At 43.1% G+C, this 14,844-nt stretch overlaps 1 protein-coding gene across 1 annotated transcript; it reads left to right on the forward strand.

Annotated features, from left to right (window-relative positions):
• The first annotated feature begins 320 nt into the window (after positions 1-320).
• On the forward strand, positions 321-962 carry LOC111781638 (glycine-rich protein 5-like). The gene has a single exon (XM_023662329.1). The coding sequence runs from the start codon at positions 321-323 to the stop codon at positions 960-962; it is 642 nt and encodes a 213-aa protein (XP_023518097.1).
• Positions 963-14,844: the final 13,882 nt, after the last annotated feature.

Consider the following 14,844-nt stretch of genomic DNA (forward strand, 5'->3'; position numbering starts at 1 on the left):
TATGGAAGCTACGTTCAACTAAACAGAAATAAAGTCAACTGAACCAATCAAATGTGTGTCTAAAACCATTGCACAAACCCTATTGTCTTTTCCACCAAAAAGAACAAAATTGTGAGAATTGAAACAGAAGGTCAAAGATTGTGTACAAAAGAACACCAAACATTTTCAAACACTGAACTATTTGAGCTCAGCCATTCCCCCACGTCTTCTTTTTGGCTATATAACACACCAAAAGTAAGAGAGCTTCAATACTTTGAAATATGGTTCGAACAGCATACATTGTCTTGCCCATTGTCGGGACCTTTATCATTTGTTTTGTCATGTTGCTGTCGTGTTTGCTTTGCCGGAGGAGAGTTTCTAAGGGGAATGGTAGCAGGGGGAGAAAAAGTGGAAGTTGTGTTGAAGGTGGCAATAGACTTGGAATAGTTGTGGATGATGGGAGCTATGTGGGTACAACACCCATGTTTAACGGTGGTTATGGAGGTTGGGGTTGGGATTGGACTTTTAGTAGTGTAGGAGATTCAGGCAACGGCAATGGCAACGGCCGAGGAGGTTGTGATGTCGGTGGAGGTGGTGGGGATTCTGAAGTTGGTGGTCGAGGCTGTGATGTCGGTCGAGGTGATGGAGTTAGGTGTGGAAATGGAGATGGCAACGGAGCGAGTTTTCACGAGGCAGGTGGTGGAGATGGTGGTGTAGCGAGCTCTTTCGACGAATGTGGTGGTGGAGGTGGGACTGTTTCTGATCATGGAGGTGGTGGGAGTTTTCACATGGATGGTGGGCATTCTAATTTTGGAGGTGGAGTGAGTTCTCACGGCGGAGGTGGTGGTGGAGCCAATTATGATCACGGCGGAGGTGGTGGCGGAGCAAGTTATGATCACGGCGGAGGTGGAGGTGTTTCTGATTATGGAGGTGGTGGAGGGGGTTATGATTTTGGAGGGGGCGGAGGATCATCCTTTTGGTGACAATTTGATATTCGTTGTAGCATAAATTTGATATTCATTCAAATGCTACTTCATTCCTTATTAGATAGTTACAAATTTATGATAGATGATAATTTAGAGTTACGATAGTTTTTTTAATATATTTTAAGATTTATTTACGCTAATTATGACCCAAAAGTATACATGGTGATTAATTATGATCGTAAAATATGAAAATTACAACTCTTGGAATGCTTTTAAGCAAGGTTAATGGTTTTAATTGTGAGGCTACATAAAAGCTTAAAGTATACAGAGTGGTTAATGTTGTCTTCGTAAAGTAAACTTGAAAAACGTATTAAAATGAGCATTTGTGCTCCCTTTTAGCCGATAACTAAATTTGTGTAGGTTAAAGTTACATGTAGAATCATTGAAACTTGACACGATTAATTTTGCTCGTAGAGTAATTCAAATCTCAAACAAGTGTTCTTGCCTTGGATACAGTGTTCTTACTTCTCTTTTTCAATTTTATGTAGTTTAGATTGTATATTTAGAATCATTCAAGCTAGAAATTGCTAGTAGAGTGGAGTGACTCGAATCTCAAACAAATATTATTGCCTTAAGATATTCGATCAACATGGTAATCCCATTCCATTATGCCATCTTGGAATCGGTCTAAGCTGATTATGGAGAGACCAAGTAAAACACCCAATTAGATGAATGTTGATTAAGATAGTCAAAGGTGGTGGGCAAACGGTAGAAGTTTTTGAAAGTTCAAAGCGTTTGACTTGTGTTTAACAGGTCAAACATTTGCCATGATTTTGGTTCCTATAAATCACAACCCACAATAACAGTTTATTGATGCAAGAGATATCGAATTGAGAGGCAAGATGGTTCCAACAGCAGTATTCATCATCCTACCCGTTGTCTTCGTTTCCCTCTGGATTACTATATGTGTGTTGAGTATTATTTGTCGGAGCAGAGTTTCTAATGGCAAAGTTAGCGGCGGTGGCGTTGGTGCTTATGATGGGAACCAAGTCAATATAGATATTGATGACGGTGGTAGCGGCGGATTTAACCACGACAACAACAATGGATGGGGCAGTGACGCTGGAGGTGGCGGCTATGACTTTGGTGGGGGAGGAGGATATGACTTTGGAGGTGGAGGATGTGACTTTGGAGGTGGTGGTGGTGGTGGCGGTGGCGGAGGTGGGGGAGGAGGAGGAGGAGGGTGTGATTCTGGAGGTGGCGGTGGTGGTGGAGGCTCATCTGGCTATTGACCACGGCAAGGAAGGATTTGGTTCACAGAAACAAGATCATAATTCTTTTATTTCTCAAAAGTTTAATTTGTTCATTTGTACAACGTGTTAATTGAACTCGATCATTTATTGTAGATTAAGGTATTCGTAAAGATAGTATTTTTCACTTATATATATATTTATGATCTTCTCCTTAATTAGTCGGTGTAGGACTCGAACGTTCTCCAACAATCCTCCCCAAAGTACACCATATAGAGCCTCCCCTACGATTCCGTTCCTAGAACCCTCAAACAAATTACATCATTTGTTCGACATTTGAGTCACTATGACTATATTTTCGAGGTTCACGACTTATTTGTTCGACACTTGAGGATTTTATTGACATGATTAAGTTAAGATAAAAGCATGACTCTCATACCATGTTATGAGCAACGACCCTCCACATTGTATGATATTGTCCATTTTGAGTATAGATTCTCGTGGTTTTACTTTTGATTTCCTCAAAAGACCTCATACCAATGGAGAGATGTCCCTCACTTATATACTCATTTGGTATCAGAGCTGTACCTCTCTCAATAAGATGTGATTCGGGGACAAACTAAGGTAGAAGCTAATATACATGTGACACACAAGTAAAGAAAGAGTACATGAATGAACCGAGAGCACATCCGTATAAGAGTGATTCAGAGGATATAATATATAACTAAGAATGACTTAAACAAAATGAAAGTTACTATCTATACTAACAAGATATATCTTCTTTTTTAATTGCTTAATCATAGAAACTTCATGGAACTTTGGAATTACTCACGTACAATTTTATATTGGAGCATTTGGAATTACTCACGTACTTACCCTATATGAGAAGGATTCAATTTCATCTCGTAGCGTGATGGAACTTTATACCACTCATGGTATATGATACCCTTAAATCATTTTGTAATGAGTTATTATTTGTATTGGTATGTTATAATTGAACATGCTCTCCCGTATATCAGCCTGTTAGGTTGAATTTAATGAGGGTGGCAATAAATGAAGGGAAGAAAGGGAGAGCGAAGACCTGGAGTCTTGGTCTTCCCTAAGTCCACACGGCTCTTTCCTTCTGGCTATAAACCTGCCCATCCAGGAGCTCTCTAACCAGATAATCATGGCGCCCGGGCTCACAAAGATTGGCTCCCATGTCCATCCAAACCACTCTCTAAACAATTATTCCGACGATCATGTTTACACTTGTTAGGGCTGCAAGACCTCCGGCATTGGTAACCGATTCCGATGTCATATCTGCTCCGTTGACGTCCACATCTACTGCCTCGATTGCCCACCTCAATTATCCTCCTTCCTCCACATTCACTCCCTAGCTCTCTTGCCCCGTATGGACCATCGGAGCTGTGACATTTGTCGTGAACGCATCGAGGGCTTGTTCTACCGATGCGATAGCTGTGACTTCGATGTGCACCCACTTTGCACCCAACTCCCCGAGCAGCTCCACCATGTCATCGACAAATGCCATAAGCTCAGGCTCCACAAGCTCTCCTCTGGCCGTTGTTCTGTTTGTGAATCGGATTGTTCTTCTCTCTGGGTCTACAGCTGCAATGTTTGTCGAGTCAATATCCATCCCCAATGCATCCTCAAGCCGTATGGTCCGCGCCCAAGTGAGAACCCGGCTGTCCCGCGGTCGGATTCTCGCTCAATACCATATGCGCACGGGCCGTCGGGGTTTGGCGGTTATGGTTATGCAGGAGGAGGAGGTGGAGGGCATTCTTGTTGGTGACAACAGAAAACTGAAGTGAGATTGAGAGGAGGAGTGATTTGAATGATGGGGAGGGAGGTCCTTTTATAGGGAGATTCCCGGAGTTGGTTGAGATTTGTGTGGATGAAATTGAATTCACCTCCTCCTTCTCTTCGGCAGTAACTCATTCAACTCATTCAAACTCTATTATTAGCTTCAACAACTCATTCAAACTCTATTATTAGCTTCAACACCCTCCCTTAAACTGAATTCTGCGGAACTCAGTTTAGGACTTCACTTCGTCATCTTGATATACATCTTGGATTCTGCACATTCCCATTTTTCTTCTAAGCTTCTCGAACAATGGTTGTTTCAAGGGCTTTGTGAATAGATCTGCGATTTGTTCATCACTTCGGCAAAAGTTGAGTTCAATAATGCCTTCTTTACACAAATCACGCAAGAAATGAAATCGAACATCGATGTGCTTGCTCCTTCCATGCAACACAGGATTTTTAGACAACTTAATAGTTGACATATTATCACAATATATAACCGTCGTACCTGGTTGCTTATGATTAAGAATTTCAAGCATTTTTCTTAACCAAATTGCTTGGCACGAGCATGCTGCTGCTGCCACAAATTCTGCTTCTGTAGTTGAGAGTGTTACAATAGGTTGCTTCTTTGAAGACCAGCAAATAGCTCCTGAACTCATCATGAAAATACTTCCTGAAGTACTTTTACGATCGTCTATATCACCTGCATAGTCACTATCTGTATAGCCAACCATCTTCGAATCATCTCCTTTCTTGTAGAATACCCCCAAATCAAAGGTTCCTCTCACATAACGAAGTATCCTTCTTGCTGCATTGAGATGTTTTTCCGTTGGATGCTCCATGTAACGACTTATCATACTAACCGCATACATGATGTCTGGTCTGGTTGAAGTTAGGTACATCAAACTTCCCACAATTTGTTTGAAGTACCTATTATCAACCTCTCGCCCGTCAATATCCTTGTGCAACTTTAAACCCAATTCTGATGGAGTTCCAAATGTGCGCTCATCCAATTTAAACCTTTCAAGTAATTCTTGAGCATACTTCTTCTGACAGATAAAGTTACCTGCGGGAGTTTGAGTAACTTCTACTCCAAGAAAATATCTCATCAAGCCAAGATCCGTCATTTCAAATTCCTTCATCATGCTCTTCTTAAAAAATTCAAACATTTCTTCATTATTGCCAGTAAATATTAAATCATCAACGTATAAGCAAATAATGATAATGTTACCTCCCTTTTCAGTTTTCACATACAACGTATGTTCATACGGGCATTTAGTGAATCCCATCTTTTCAAAATGAGAATCAATGCGACTATACCATGCCCTTGGAGCTTGCTTCAAACCGTACAAAGCTTTCTTCAACTTGTATACTTGTTCCTCTTTGCCTTTTTGAACAAAACCTTCTGGTTGCTCCACATATACTTCTTCTTGAAGCTCTCCATGTAAGAAGGCCGATTTCACATCAAGTTGATATATAGGCCAAGATTTCTGTGCTGCAATAGAAATTATGAGCCTGATAGTGTCTTGACGTGCCACTGGTGCAAATACCTCCTTATAATCAATTCCATACTTTTGCTTGTATCCTTTTGCAACAAGTCGCGCCTTGTACTTATCCACCTCACCGTTTTCATTCAACTTGGTTTTGAAAACCCATTTTACTCCGATTGTTTTCTGCCCTCTAGGAAGATCAGTGAGCTCCCAAGTCTTGTTCTTCTCTATGGATTTGATTTCACTGTCCATAGCTTCCTTCCATTTCTTCTCCTTTACTGCTTCTTCATAGACAATTGGATCACTATCCATAAAGAATGCAAAATAACCACTATCACTTGATTCATAGTCCATCTCATAATCAATCATCCAGTTTGGTCTCTTTCTTGTTCTTGGATGTCTTTGATTATGATCATGATCTTCTTCTACTGGTTCTTCTTGTTGAGCTTGTGATGAGCTCTCTCCATGCTCATAGTGAGGCTGAATAGGGGCTTCAGTTTGTTCTTCTTCAAGATCTACAGGAATCTGCTGATTTACAGTGATCTTTTCTTCCCATGTCCAAGTCTTCTTTTCATCAAAGACTACATCACGACTTACCACCACCTTCTTTGTCAAAGGATCATAGAGCTTGTACGCCTTAGAGGTCTCGCTTACTCCAAGGAACACACACTTCAAACTCTTGTCTTCAAGTTTCTTCCTTTTCTCATCAGGAACGTGTGCATATGCTATGCACCCAAAGATTCTAAAGTGGTCTACTGCAGGTTTTCTTCCGCTCCATGCTTCTTGTGGAGTCATATCTCTAACAGAAAAGGTAGGACTCCGGTTGAGAATGTGAACGGACCACACGACAGCTTCTGGCCAGAATTCCTTCGGGACTTCTCCTTTATTTAGTAAACTTCGAACCATGTTGAGAATGGTCCTGTTTTTCCTTTCGGCCACACCATTTTGTTGTGGTGTATATGCTGTTGTTAACTGCCTCCGTATGCCCTTCTCTTCACAAAATTGAATAAACTCGTTCGAGCAGAATTCTCCACCTCTGTCAGTTCTTAAAGCCTTGACTCTTCTTCCAGTTTCCGTCTTCATAGTAGCACAAATTTTTTTGAAGCAATCAAAGGCTTCTGATTTGGCGTGCAAGAAATAAGTCCATGTTTTTCGACTAAAATCATCGATGAGGGTCATGAAATATTTCTTGTTACCATTTGATGCTGGAGAGATGGGACCACATATGTCCGAATGAATCAACTCCAAAATTGCTTGAGCTCTTCTTGATTTTCCAGATGGAAAAGAGTTTCTTTCATGTTTTGCTACTACACAGCTCTCGCAAATTTCCGCCGGTGGAGTAATATCTGGCAACCCAGTTACCATCTTCTTTGAGGACAACGTCTTTAATCCTTTGAAGTGTAGATGACCATACCTAAAATGCCAAAGCCAGGTGGTATCTTCTTTCTTCACCATCAAACTTTTGGCAACGATATTTAACGTCAACGGATATAGACGGTTGGTGGTCATCTTCATCTTAGCAATCGATCCTCTTTTGGAGTCATAAATTTCACATTCATCATTTTGGAATGTGATCACATACCCCTTTTCTTGTAATTGACCGATACTAAGTAAGTTGGCTTTCAGATCAGGGATGTAGAATACATTAGAAATAGACTCTACAAAGCCATTTCTAGTCTTGATATCTACGGTTCCTTTCCCCATCACTTGGAGAGTTGAATTGTTGCCGAGAGAAACCGTAGTATGAAAATTTTCATCTAGAGTTGAGAAGAATTCCTTACAACCTGTCATATGATTGCTGCATCCAGAGTCTACGACCCATACACCTTGATCTGCAACCTTCATAGCATGGAATGACATTAATAATGTTTCTTCTTCTCTTCTCTCCACAAAATTGGATTGATCTCTTTTCTCCTTTTGAAGCCTGGTATAGCATTCATTTTTGTAATGTCCAAGGCGTCCACATCTGTAGCATTCCACCTTGGACTTGTCAAAGTGTCTCTTGCCTTTGTTTTCATAATCATTTCTGGCTAGGTCTACTGACCTGCCAACATCTCCACTTCTTTCTCGACTGCCTCTCCCACGACCTCTGCCTCTTCTTTGCCCTCTACCTCTAGGGCTTGAAGATTCACCTGGTGTGGATATTTTTAAGGCTGTCATCTCCTCTATTGCACTTGTACGATTGAGCCTCTGCTCATGTACTAACAGGGAGCTTTGGAGTTCATCTATTTGCATCTCTTCGACATTGTTTGCTTCTTCGATAGAACATACAATGTAATCGAACTTTGGAGTTAGTGATCGCAAAATCTTTTCTACGACCGCAACCTCCGTGATTGAACCACCATGCATCCTCATTTTACTTGCAAGACTTATAACCTTGCCAATATAATCATTCACCGTTTCTCCCTTTTGCATTTGGAGAATTTCAAAGTCTCTTCTGACGGCTTGTAGTTGAGCACGTTTTACTCTCGTTGAGCCTTGATACTTCCTCCTCATAGAATCCCAAATTTCCTTGGATGTCTTCTTCTGAAGCATTGTTTCCAAGATAGTCCTATCAATGGACTGAAATAAATAGTTCTTGACCTTCAGGTCCTTCAGCTTCGATGCTGCCAACAGTTGCTGTTGACCAGCTGAGAGTACCTCGCCTTCATTTGGCTCTTCATAACCCGTCTCCACCATATCAAAGAACTCCTTTGATCTGAGAAAATTTTCCATCAACATCGCCCAATGATCATAGTGACCATCGAACCTCGGGATGGCGGGCTGAACGTAGCTCTCAACTTGTTTTTCTGCTGCCATTTTTTTTGCTGCTGCAAGATTGCTCTGATACCAGTTGTTGGTGACAACAGAAAACTGAAGTGAGATTGAGAGGAGAAGTGATTTGAATGATGGGGAGGGAGGTCCTTTTATAGGGAGATTCCCGGAGTTGGTTGAGATTTGTGTGGATGAAATTGAATTCACCTCCTCCTTCTCTTCGGCAGTAACTCATTCAAACTCTATTATTAGCTTCAACAACTCATTCAAACTCTATTATTAGCTTCAACAATTCTTCCCATTGGAGATTTTCGAATGATCCTAATTCTTACGGATCTGTTCAATTCCCACACAACAATCCAGGCCATTCTTCCCATTGGAGATTTCCGAATGAACCTAATTCTTACGGATCTGTTCAATTCCCACACAACAATCCGTGTCCGAGGCCAATTTATGGGGGACAGACATCGTCACCGTCGCCGTCTCTCTGGGGATCGACGTTTGGGGCTACAATGATTTCTTCTTTGGTTGAAAATTTAACAGTAGGCGCTGTTACCGACTTTATTTTTGGTTCCACTGGTTTCTAATTCTTCATCTAATTAGTGTGCTTTGTTTATCATCTTAAATTGAAAATGGCTTTCACTTCTATTCCTTTGAATTGTATCGTTCATAATGTGTTACTCTCCAGATATGTTATTTTGTGTTATATTTCTTTACGTTGATTTTGACTGTGTGAGAGTCTACAAGTCCTTAGGCAAGTTGAGGGTTTAACCTATAATATGTTATTCTCTGTTCTATTTCTTTATATTGATTTTGATCGTGTGAGAGTGCACAAGTCCAGTTATATATTTATGTGAGTAAAATGACTTAGAATTTTAGGAATAAATTTAGGAAAATGATAAGTCCAACAAGTCATTATGTCAGGAAAATAATTTAGAAATTTAGAAATTTTAGAAATAAATTTAGTAAAATGATTTAAATAGGTTAGGAATAAAGATATCTAATTATTTTAGGAAAAATATTGAGAAATTCTAAGAATAAATTGTCTAGCCTCTACCGTAAATATTCATCCACCCTACCTAAGTTATCATCTCAAGAAATACAAAGATTAAGGAGTGTCTTGTAATAACTTCTCGATTGGTCTTAATAGAGTGTGCGAGTGTTTCCCACAAAGATTTGTATTCAATATCAGAGTGAGGTTGATGTAGGGTGTCTGATCTCTTGGAATTTTTAGTATGCTCTAGGGTTGCAGCTCTGTATGATCTCCACATCATAATCAATTTCTTGAGATTATTAGTGAGTGAATTTTTTTGTGTTGTGAGTAATCAATGACTCTGCAATTTTTGTGTCGAAAAGGCTTGTTTGGTATTACTTAGGTCTTACCAACAAGATGGGCGATTTCCAAATTGTTGGAAGAATTAAGAAACTCAATAGCAACAATTACAATAAGTGGGCAACATGCATGACGTCCTACTTATAAAGACATCACTACCTTTGGGAGATTGTGGGCAGGAGTGAAACTACGGCGCTAGAAGAGGATTCTAACAGCGCTTGTGCAAATGGAGAGTCAAAGCAGGCAAAACAATGTTTGCTTTAAAGACCACAATCGGAGAAGATATTGTTAGATAAAACCTGAGTTTTTCATTTTTCCTTGTTTAGATTCACACGATTTCAGAATACCTCCATTTGACCCTTTGACAAACACGTCGAATGGATCCCCAAAGTTTTAGAAGGCAATTTTGTAGGGAGTGGCACCGATTTAGTTCGCCACTCTCCAGCCATTTTTAGGATATCTTGTCGAAGATTTCCTCTTACCGAGAAGAAGGGATTTCCCTGGCTGATTATCAANAAAAATACCATTTCAGCTGTCGACAAGGAAGGTCGTCTACTCCTCGCTGAGGAGGAATGGCTTGCACGCCTAAAGCTCCGTGACGACACCGGCGAGAGCAATGGGCCCTCCAGCCGCAAAGGCGGTAAGAAGCCGTGGAAATCTCGCCGGCGCATGCACGGGAAAGAGGCGAATCAAAAGAAGGAGGAGTCGACTGATGACGGGCCAATCCAGTGCTCGTACTGTGGGAAGAGAGGTCACTCCAGCCGCAAAGGCGGTAAGAAGTCGTGGAAATCTCGCCGGNGAGGATCGGCTGGCATTCGCTGCCATATTACGATCTGTGCCCCCAGAGAAGCGCACCGCGCAATCGGCCTGGGAGGGAATCAGATCCCGTCGGGTCGGTGTACAGCGAGTGCTCGAATCCAACATCGAGCAGCTGTAGAAGGAGCTCTCGGAGATCCGCTTTAAGGACGACGAATTTGTCGATGATTTTTCAATGCGGATTCACGGGACTCGCCAACAGCATCACCATACTCGGTGGCAGCACGAGACAGAAATCGTGAAGAAGATGCTGCAGATCGTCCCCGATCACCTCGAGCAAGTCGCGATTTCAATCGAGACATTGCTTGACGTGAACGACCTAACGGTGGAAGAGGTGACCGGAAGACTGCGTAACGTCGAGCAGCGGAAGAAAAATACTATTTCAGCTGTCGACAAGGAGGGTCGTCTACTCCTCACTGAGGAGGAATGGCTTGCACGCCTAAAGCTCCGTGACGACACCGGCGAGAGCAATGGGCCCTCCAGCCGCAAAGGCGGTAAGAAGCCGTGGAAATCTCGATGGCGCATGCACAGGAAAGAGGCGGATCAAAAGAAGGAGGAGTCGACTAATGACGAGCCAATCCAGTGCTCGTATTGTGGGAAGAGAGGTCACCTGAGCAATAATTGCTGGTGCAAGCTCAGGAACAAGGAGACGGCCGAGAAGGCCCATGTGGCTCAATCCGAGGAGGATGAGCCGGCCCTTTTCATGGTGNATTTTTCAATGCGGATTCACGGGACTCGCCAACAGCATCACCATACTCGGTGGCAGCACGAGACAGAAATCGTGAAGAAGATGCTGCAGATCGTCCCCGATCACCTCGAGCAAGTCGCGATTTCAATCGAGACATTGCTTGACGTGAACGACCTAACGGTGGAAGAGGTGACCGGAAGACTGCGTAACGTCGAGCAGCGGAAAAAAATACCATTTCAGCTGTCGACAAGGAAGGTCGTCTACTCCTCGCTGAGGAGGAATGGCTTGCACGCCTAAAGCTCCGTGACGACACCGGCGAGAGCAATGGGCCCTCCAGCCGCAAAGGCGGTAAGAAACCGTGGAAATCTCGCCGGCGCATGCACGGGAAAGAGGCGAATCAAAAGAAGGAGGAGTCGACTGATGACGGGCCAATCCAGTGCTCGTACTGTGGGATGAGAGGTCACTCCAGCCGCAAAGGCGGTAAGAAGTCGTGGAAATCTCGCCGGCGCATGCACAGAAAAGAGGCGGATCAAAAGAAGGAGGAGTCGACTAATGACGAGCCAATCCAGTGCTCGTATTGTGGGAAGAGAGGTCACCTGAGCAATAATTGCTGGTGCAAGCTCAGGAACAAGGAGACGGCCGAGAAGGCCCATGTGGCTCAATCCGAGGAGGATGAGCCGGCCCTTTTCATGGTGACTGCATCAGTCCTACTTGACGTCTCTAATCCCGAGGAAGAGCTCCTCAAATCTACAGAGGTAATCGACGACGGCATAACTGCTCCGGTGAGCATCGAACCCGAGGACGAGCTCCTCAAATCCACAGAGGTAATCGACGGCGGCATAACTGCTCCGGTGAGCGTCGAACCCGAGGAAGAGTTCCAATTGTGCATAACAAAGGCACCGGCTGGGGAGCCAATTCAACTGAAGGAGGAGCGAATGTTCGCTCAAATCAGTGAAAGAGGTGAGCAGCAAGAGCACCGGCGATGGGTCCTCGACACGGGGCAACAAACCATATGACCGGGGCCAAGTCTGTGTTCTCCGAGCTTGACTCAGGGATTCGAGGGACGGTGAAATTCGGCGACGGCTCCGTCGTCGAGATCGAAGGGCACGACACCATCCTGTTCGTCGGCAAGGGAGGCAATCATCACAAGCTGACCGACGTCTACTTCATCCCGAGACTCAAGGCTAATATTGTGAGCCTGGGTCAACTCGATAAGGCCGGCTGCCACATTTCCATCAAGCGCGGGCTACTTAGGATCCACGATGATCGACGACGGTTGCTCACGCAAGTTCGGTGCACGACAAACCGCCTTTACATCCTAAAGCTGGAGATAGAGCAACCAGTCAACCTCTCGGCCAGGTACCGGAAGATGGAAGACCTATTAGGAAGAGGTGAACCACTAGGACTGGCGGCGCGCCAACTCGAAGAAGAGGCGGCAGAACAAGACGTGGAGTCTGGAGGACATGCCGCCAGGGACACCGAACAACCAGTCAACCTCTCGGCCAGGTACCGGAAGATGGAAGACCTAGTAGGAAGAGGTGAACCACCTGGACTGGCGGCGCACCAACTCGAAGAAGAGGCGGCCGAACAAGACGTGGAGTCTAGAGGACATGCCATCAGGGACACCGAGCCATAGGGCTCAAATCGGAGTTCAAACAAAATAAGGTAAATCGGACTTCAAACAAAATAAGGTAGATATACCACAGGTTTTAGGAGAAGATTGTTAGATAAAACCTGAGTTTTTCATTTTTCCTTATTTAGATTCACACGAAGAATATCTCCGTTTGACCATTTGACAAACACGTCGAATGGATCCCCAAAGTTTTAGACGGCAATTTTGTAGGGAGTGGCACAGATTTAGTTGGCCACTCTCCAGCCATATTTTTAGGATAATTTATATTTAAATAGGAAATCTGTTTAGAATATCAAACAACCTGATTTTGAGCGCAGTCAAAATTTCAGCCTTTCTCTCTCGGTTATTTTTATGCATTTTATTTTTCTTCCAACAACCTCTTGTCGAAGATTTTCTCTCACCGAGAAGAAGGGATTTCCCTGGTTGATTATCGAAATCCAACAGATATGTTGAAGCATATTTGGGATGACAAGACACCTAAAGAAATATGGGACATGTTCATGATGTTGTTCTCAAAGAAGAACGATACGAGGCTACAACTTCTAGCGAACGAGTTGTTATCAGTTTCATAACGTGACATGACGATTTCTCAGTACTTCCACAAAGTTAAGTCGATTTGCCGAAAGATTACTCAATTAGACTCGAAGTCCGCTGTAATACCCGAATTTTTAGATAAATAAATAAAATAACAACATAGGGGTAAAAGGGTCCTTATGCCTCTACTCTTACCTAAGGGGGGGTCTAGTTGTTTGCTAGATGTTTGGGCTCCAAGAATAAAGAGAAAGAAGAGAGAGGAGAGAGGAGAGAGGAGAGAGGAGAGAGGAGAGAGGAGTAGTTGCTTGCTAGTTGTTTGGGCTCCAAGAAGAAAAAGAAAGAAAAGAAAAAAAAGAGAGAGAGAGAGAAAGGAGAAAGGAGAAAGGAGAAAGGAGAAGAAGTTAGGGTTTGGAAGAGAGGAAGAGCAGAGAAGACAAACTGCCATTGGAGATCAAATTCAAGGCAAGAAACTTCGAACCAATACTTCTCTCAGTGTTGGAAAAGGAGTTTGGGTGATGGATCCACTCATTCCGGCAAGAAAATTCGAGAACGGACACAGTAAGGTTCCGAATTTCTTGTTTCGATTTTATCTAGATATGAGGAGTTTCTTGAGCGTTAGATTTGGAGTTTTTGAGGTAGGTAACTAAAATAAGATTCACACAGGCTTCTTGAAGTTCCTGGACGAAAATCGTAGTTTAGTCAGAGTTCGGGTAAACCGATCGAAAACAGAAAATGTGAGTTTTTTCGTATCTTTAGACGATCTTAACTCATCTTGTGCTTAACGAAAAAATAAAGAAAAAATATATTGTAGAGGTAGAATATGAGATCTACAATTTTCGAAAAGAGACTTTGTTGATATGGATTACGAATTGAAAGATAAGAAAATCCGAAGAAAATAGATCGAAAACGCGAAAACGCTAACATCCGGAAATTTGAAACACACGCAGGAGAGAGAAAGAGACCACCACGCATTGATCGGCAAACGGAAGAGTTCCACTAGTGCGCTGAGTCGGGTCGACCTGTACCCCCGCCAAACCGGTCTGGAAACCTGCGGTCCAACCCGACGTTTCTCGCCAAACATTGTGCGCCATGTGTCGCGCTCGTAAAATTTGAAGGTCCGTGGCTGCTGGGGTTCGAAACGCGGCACTGCCCGCGTGCGTGCTGGTGTGTGTGGGGACCTGCTGGCGCGTGGGACCCCATTCTCTCACCCGTTTGGCCTCCGTTTGCTTGTTTTTTTGCCCCGATTTCAACTCTGATCCTATTTTTATGTGAATTAGGACCTATCAAGAAAATTTCAGAATTTTTGGAACCTTTTCCGACATATAATTCGAGCTTGGGAAGGCACGCGTCAACCATGTAAGTAGCCATTTGGATTCCCACGAGCAATACTTGTAGGAATCGCTAGGAACAAGCATGCATGCTTCCACCCATTAACTTAGCTAGCCGGACCTTGCATATTAGTATGGAAACTGCGAAAATGAAATGATTAAGGAAAGCTAGATACGAAATGTTTAATTAAATCTGTTTTGATTGAGAATCTGATAAAGTATGTATGCATGAGGAGGATGGAAAACTTGTGAAATCTGCGCTCCGGGTGAAGATGGACGTTATCTTCCCGTTGAGCATGTTTGTTAATAT

Source organism: Cucurbita pepo, chromosome LG19, assembly GCF_002806865.2.
Source record: "Cucurbita pepo subsp. pepo cultivar mu-cu-16 chromosome LG19, ASM280686v2, whole genome shotgun sequence".
Classification (NCBI taxonomy): domain Eukaryota; kingdom Viridiplantae; phylum Streptophyta; class Magnoliopsida; order Cucurbitales; family Cucurbitaceae; genus Cucurbita; species Cucurbita pepo.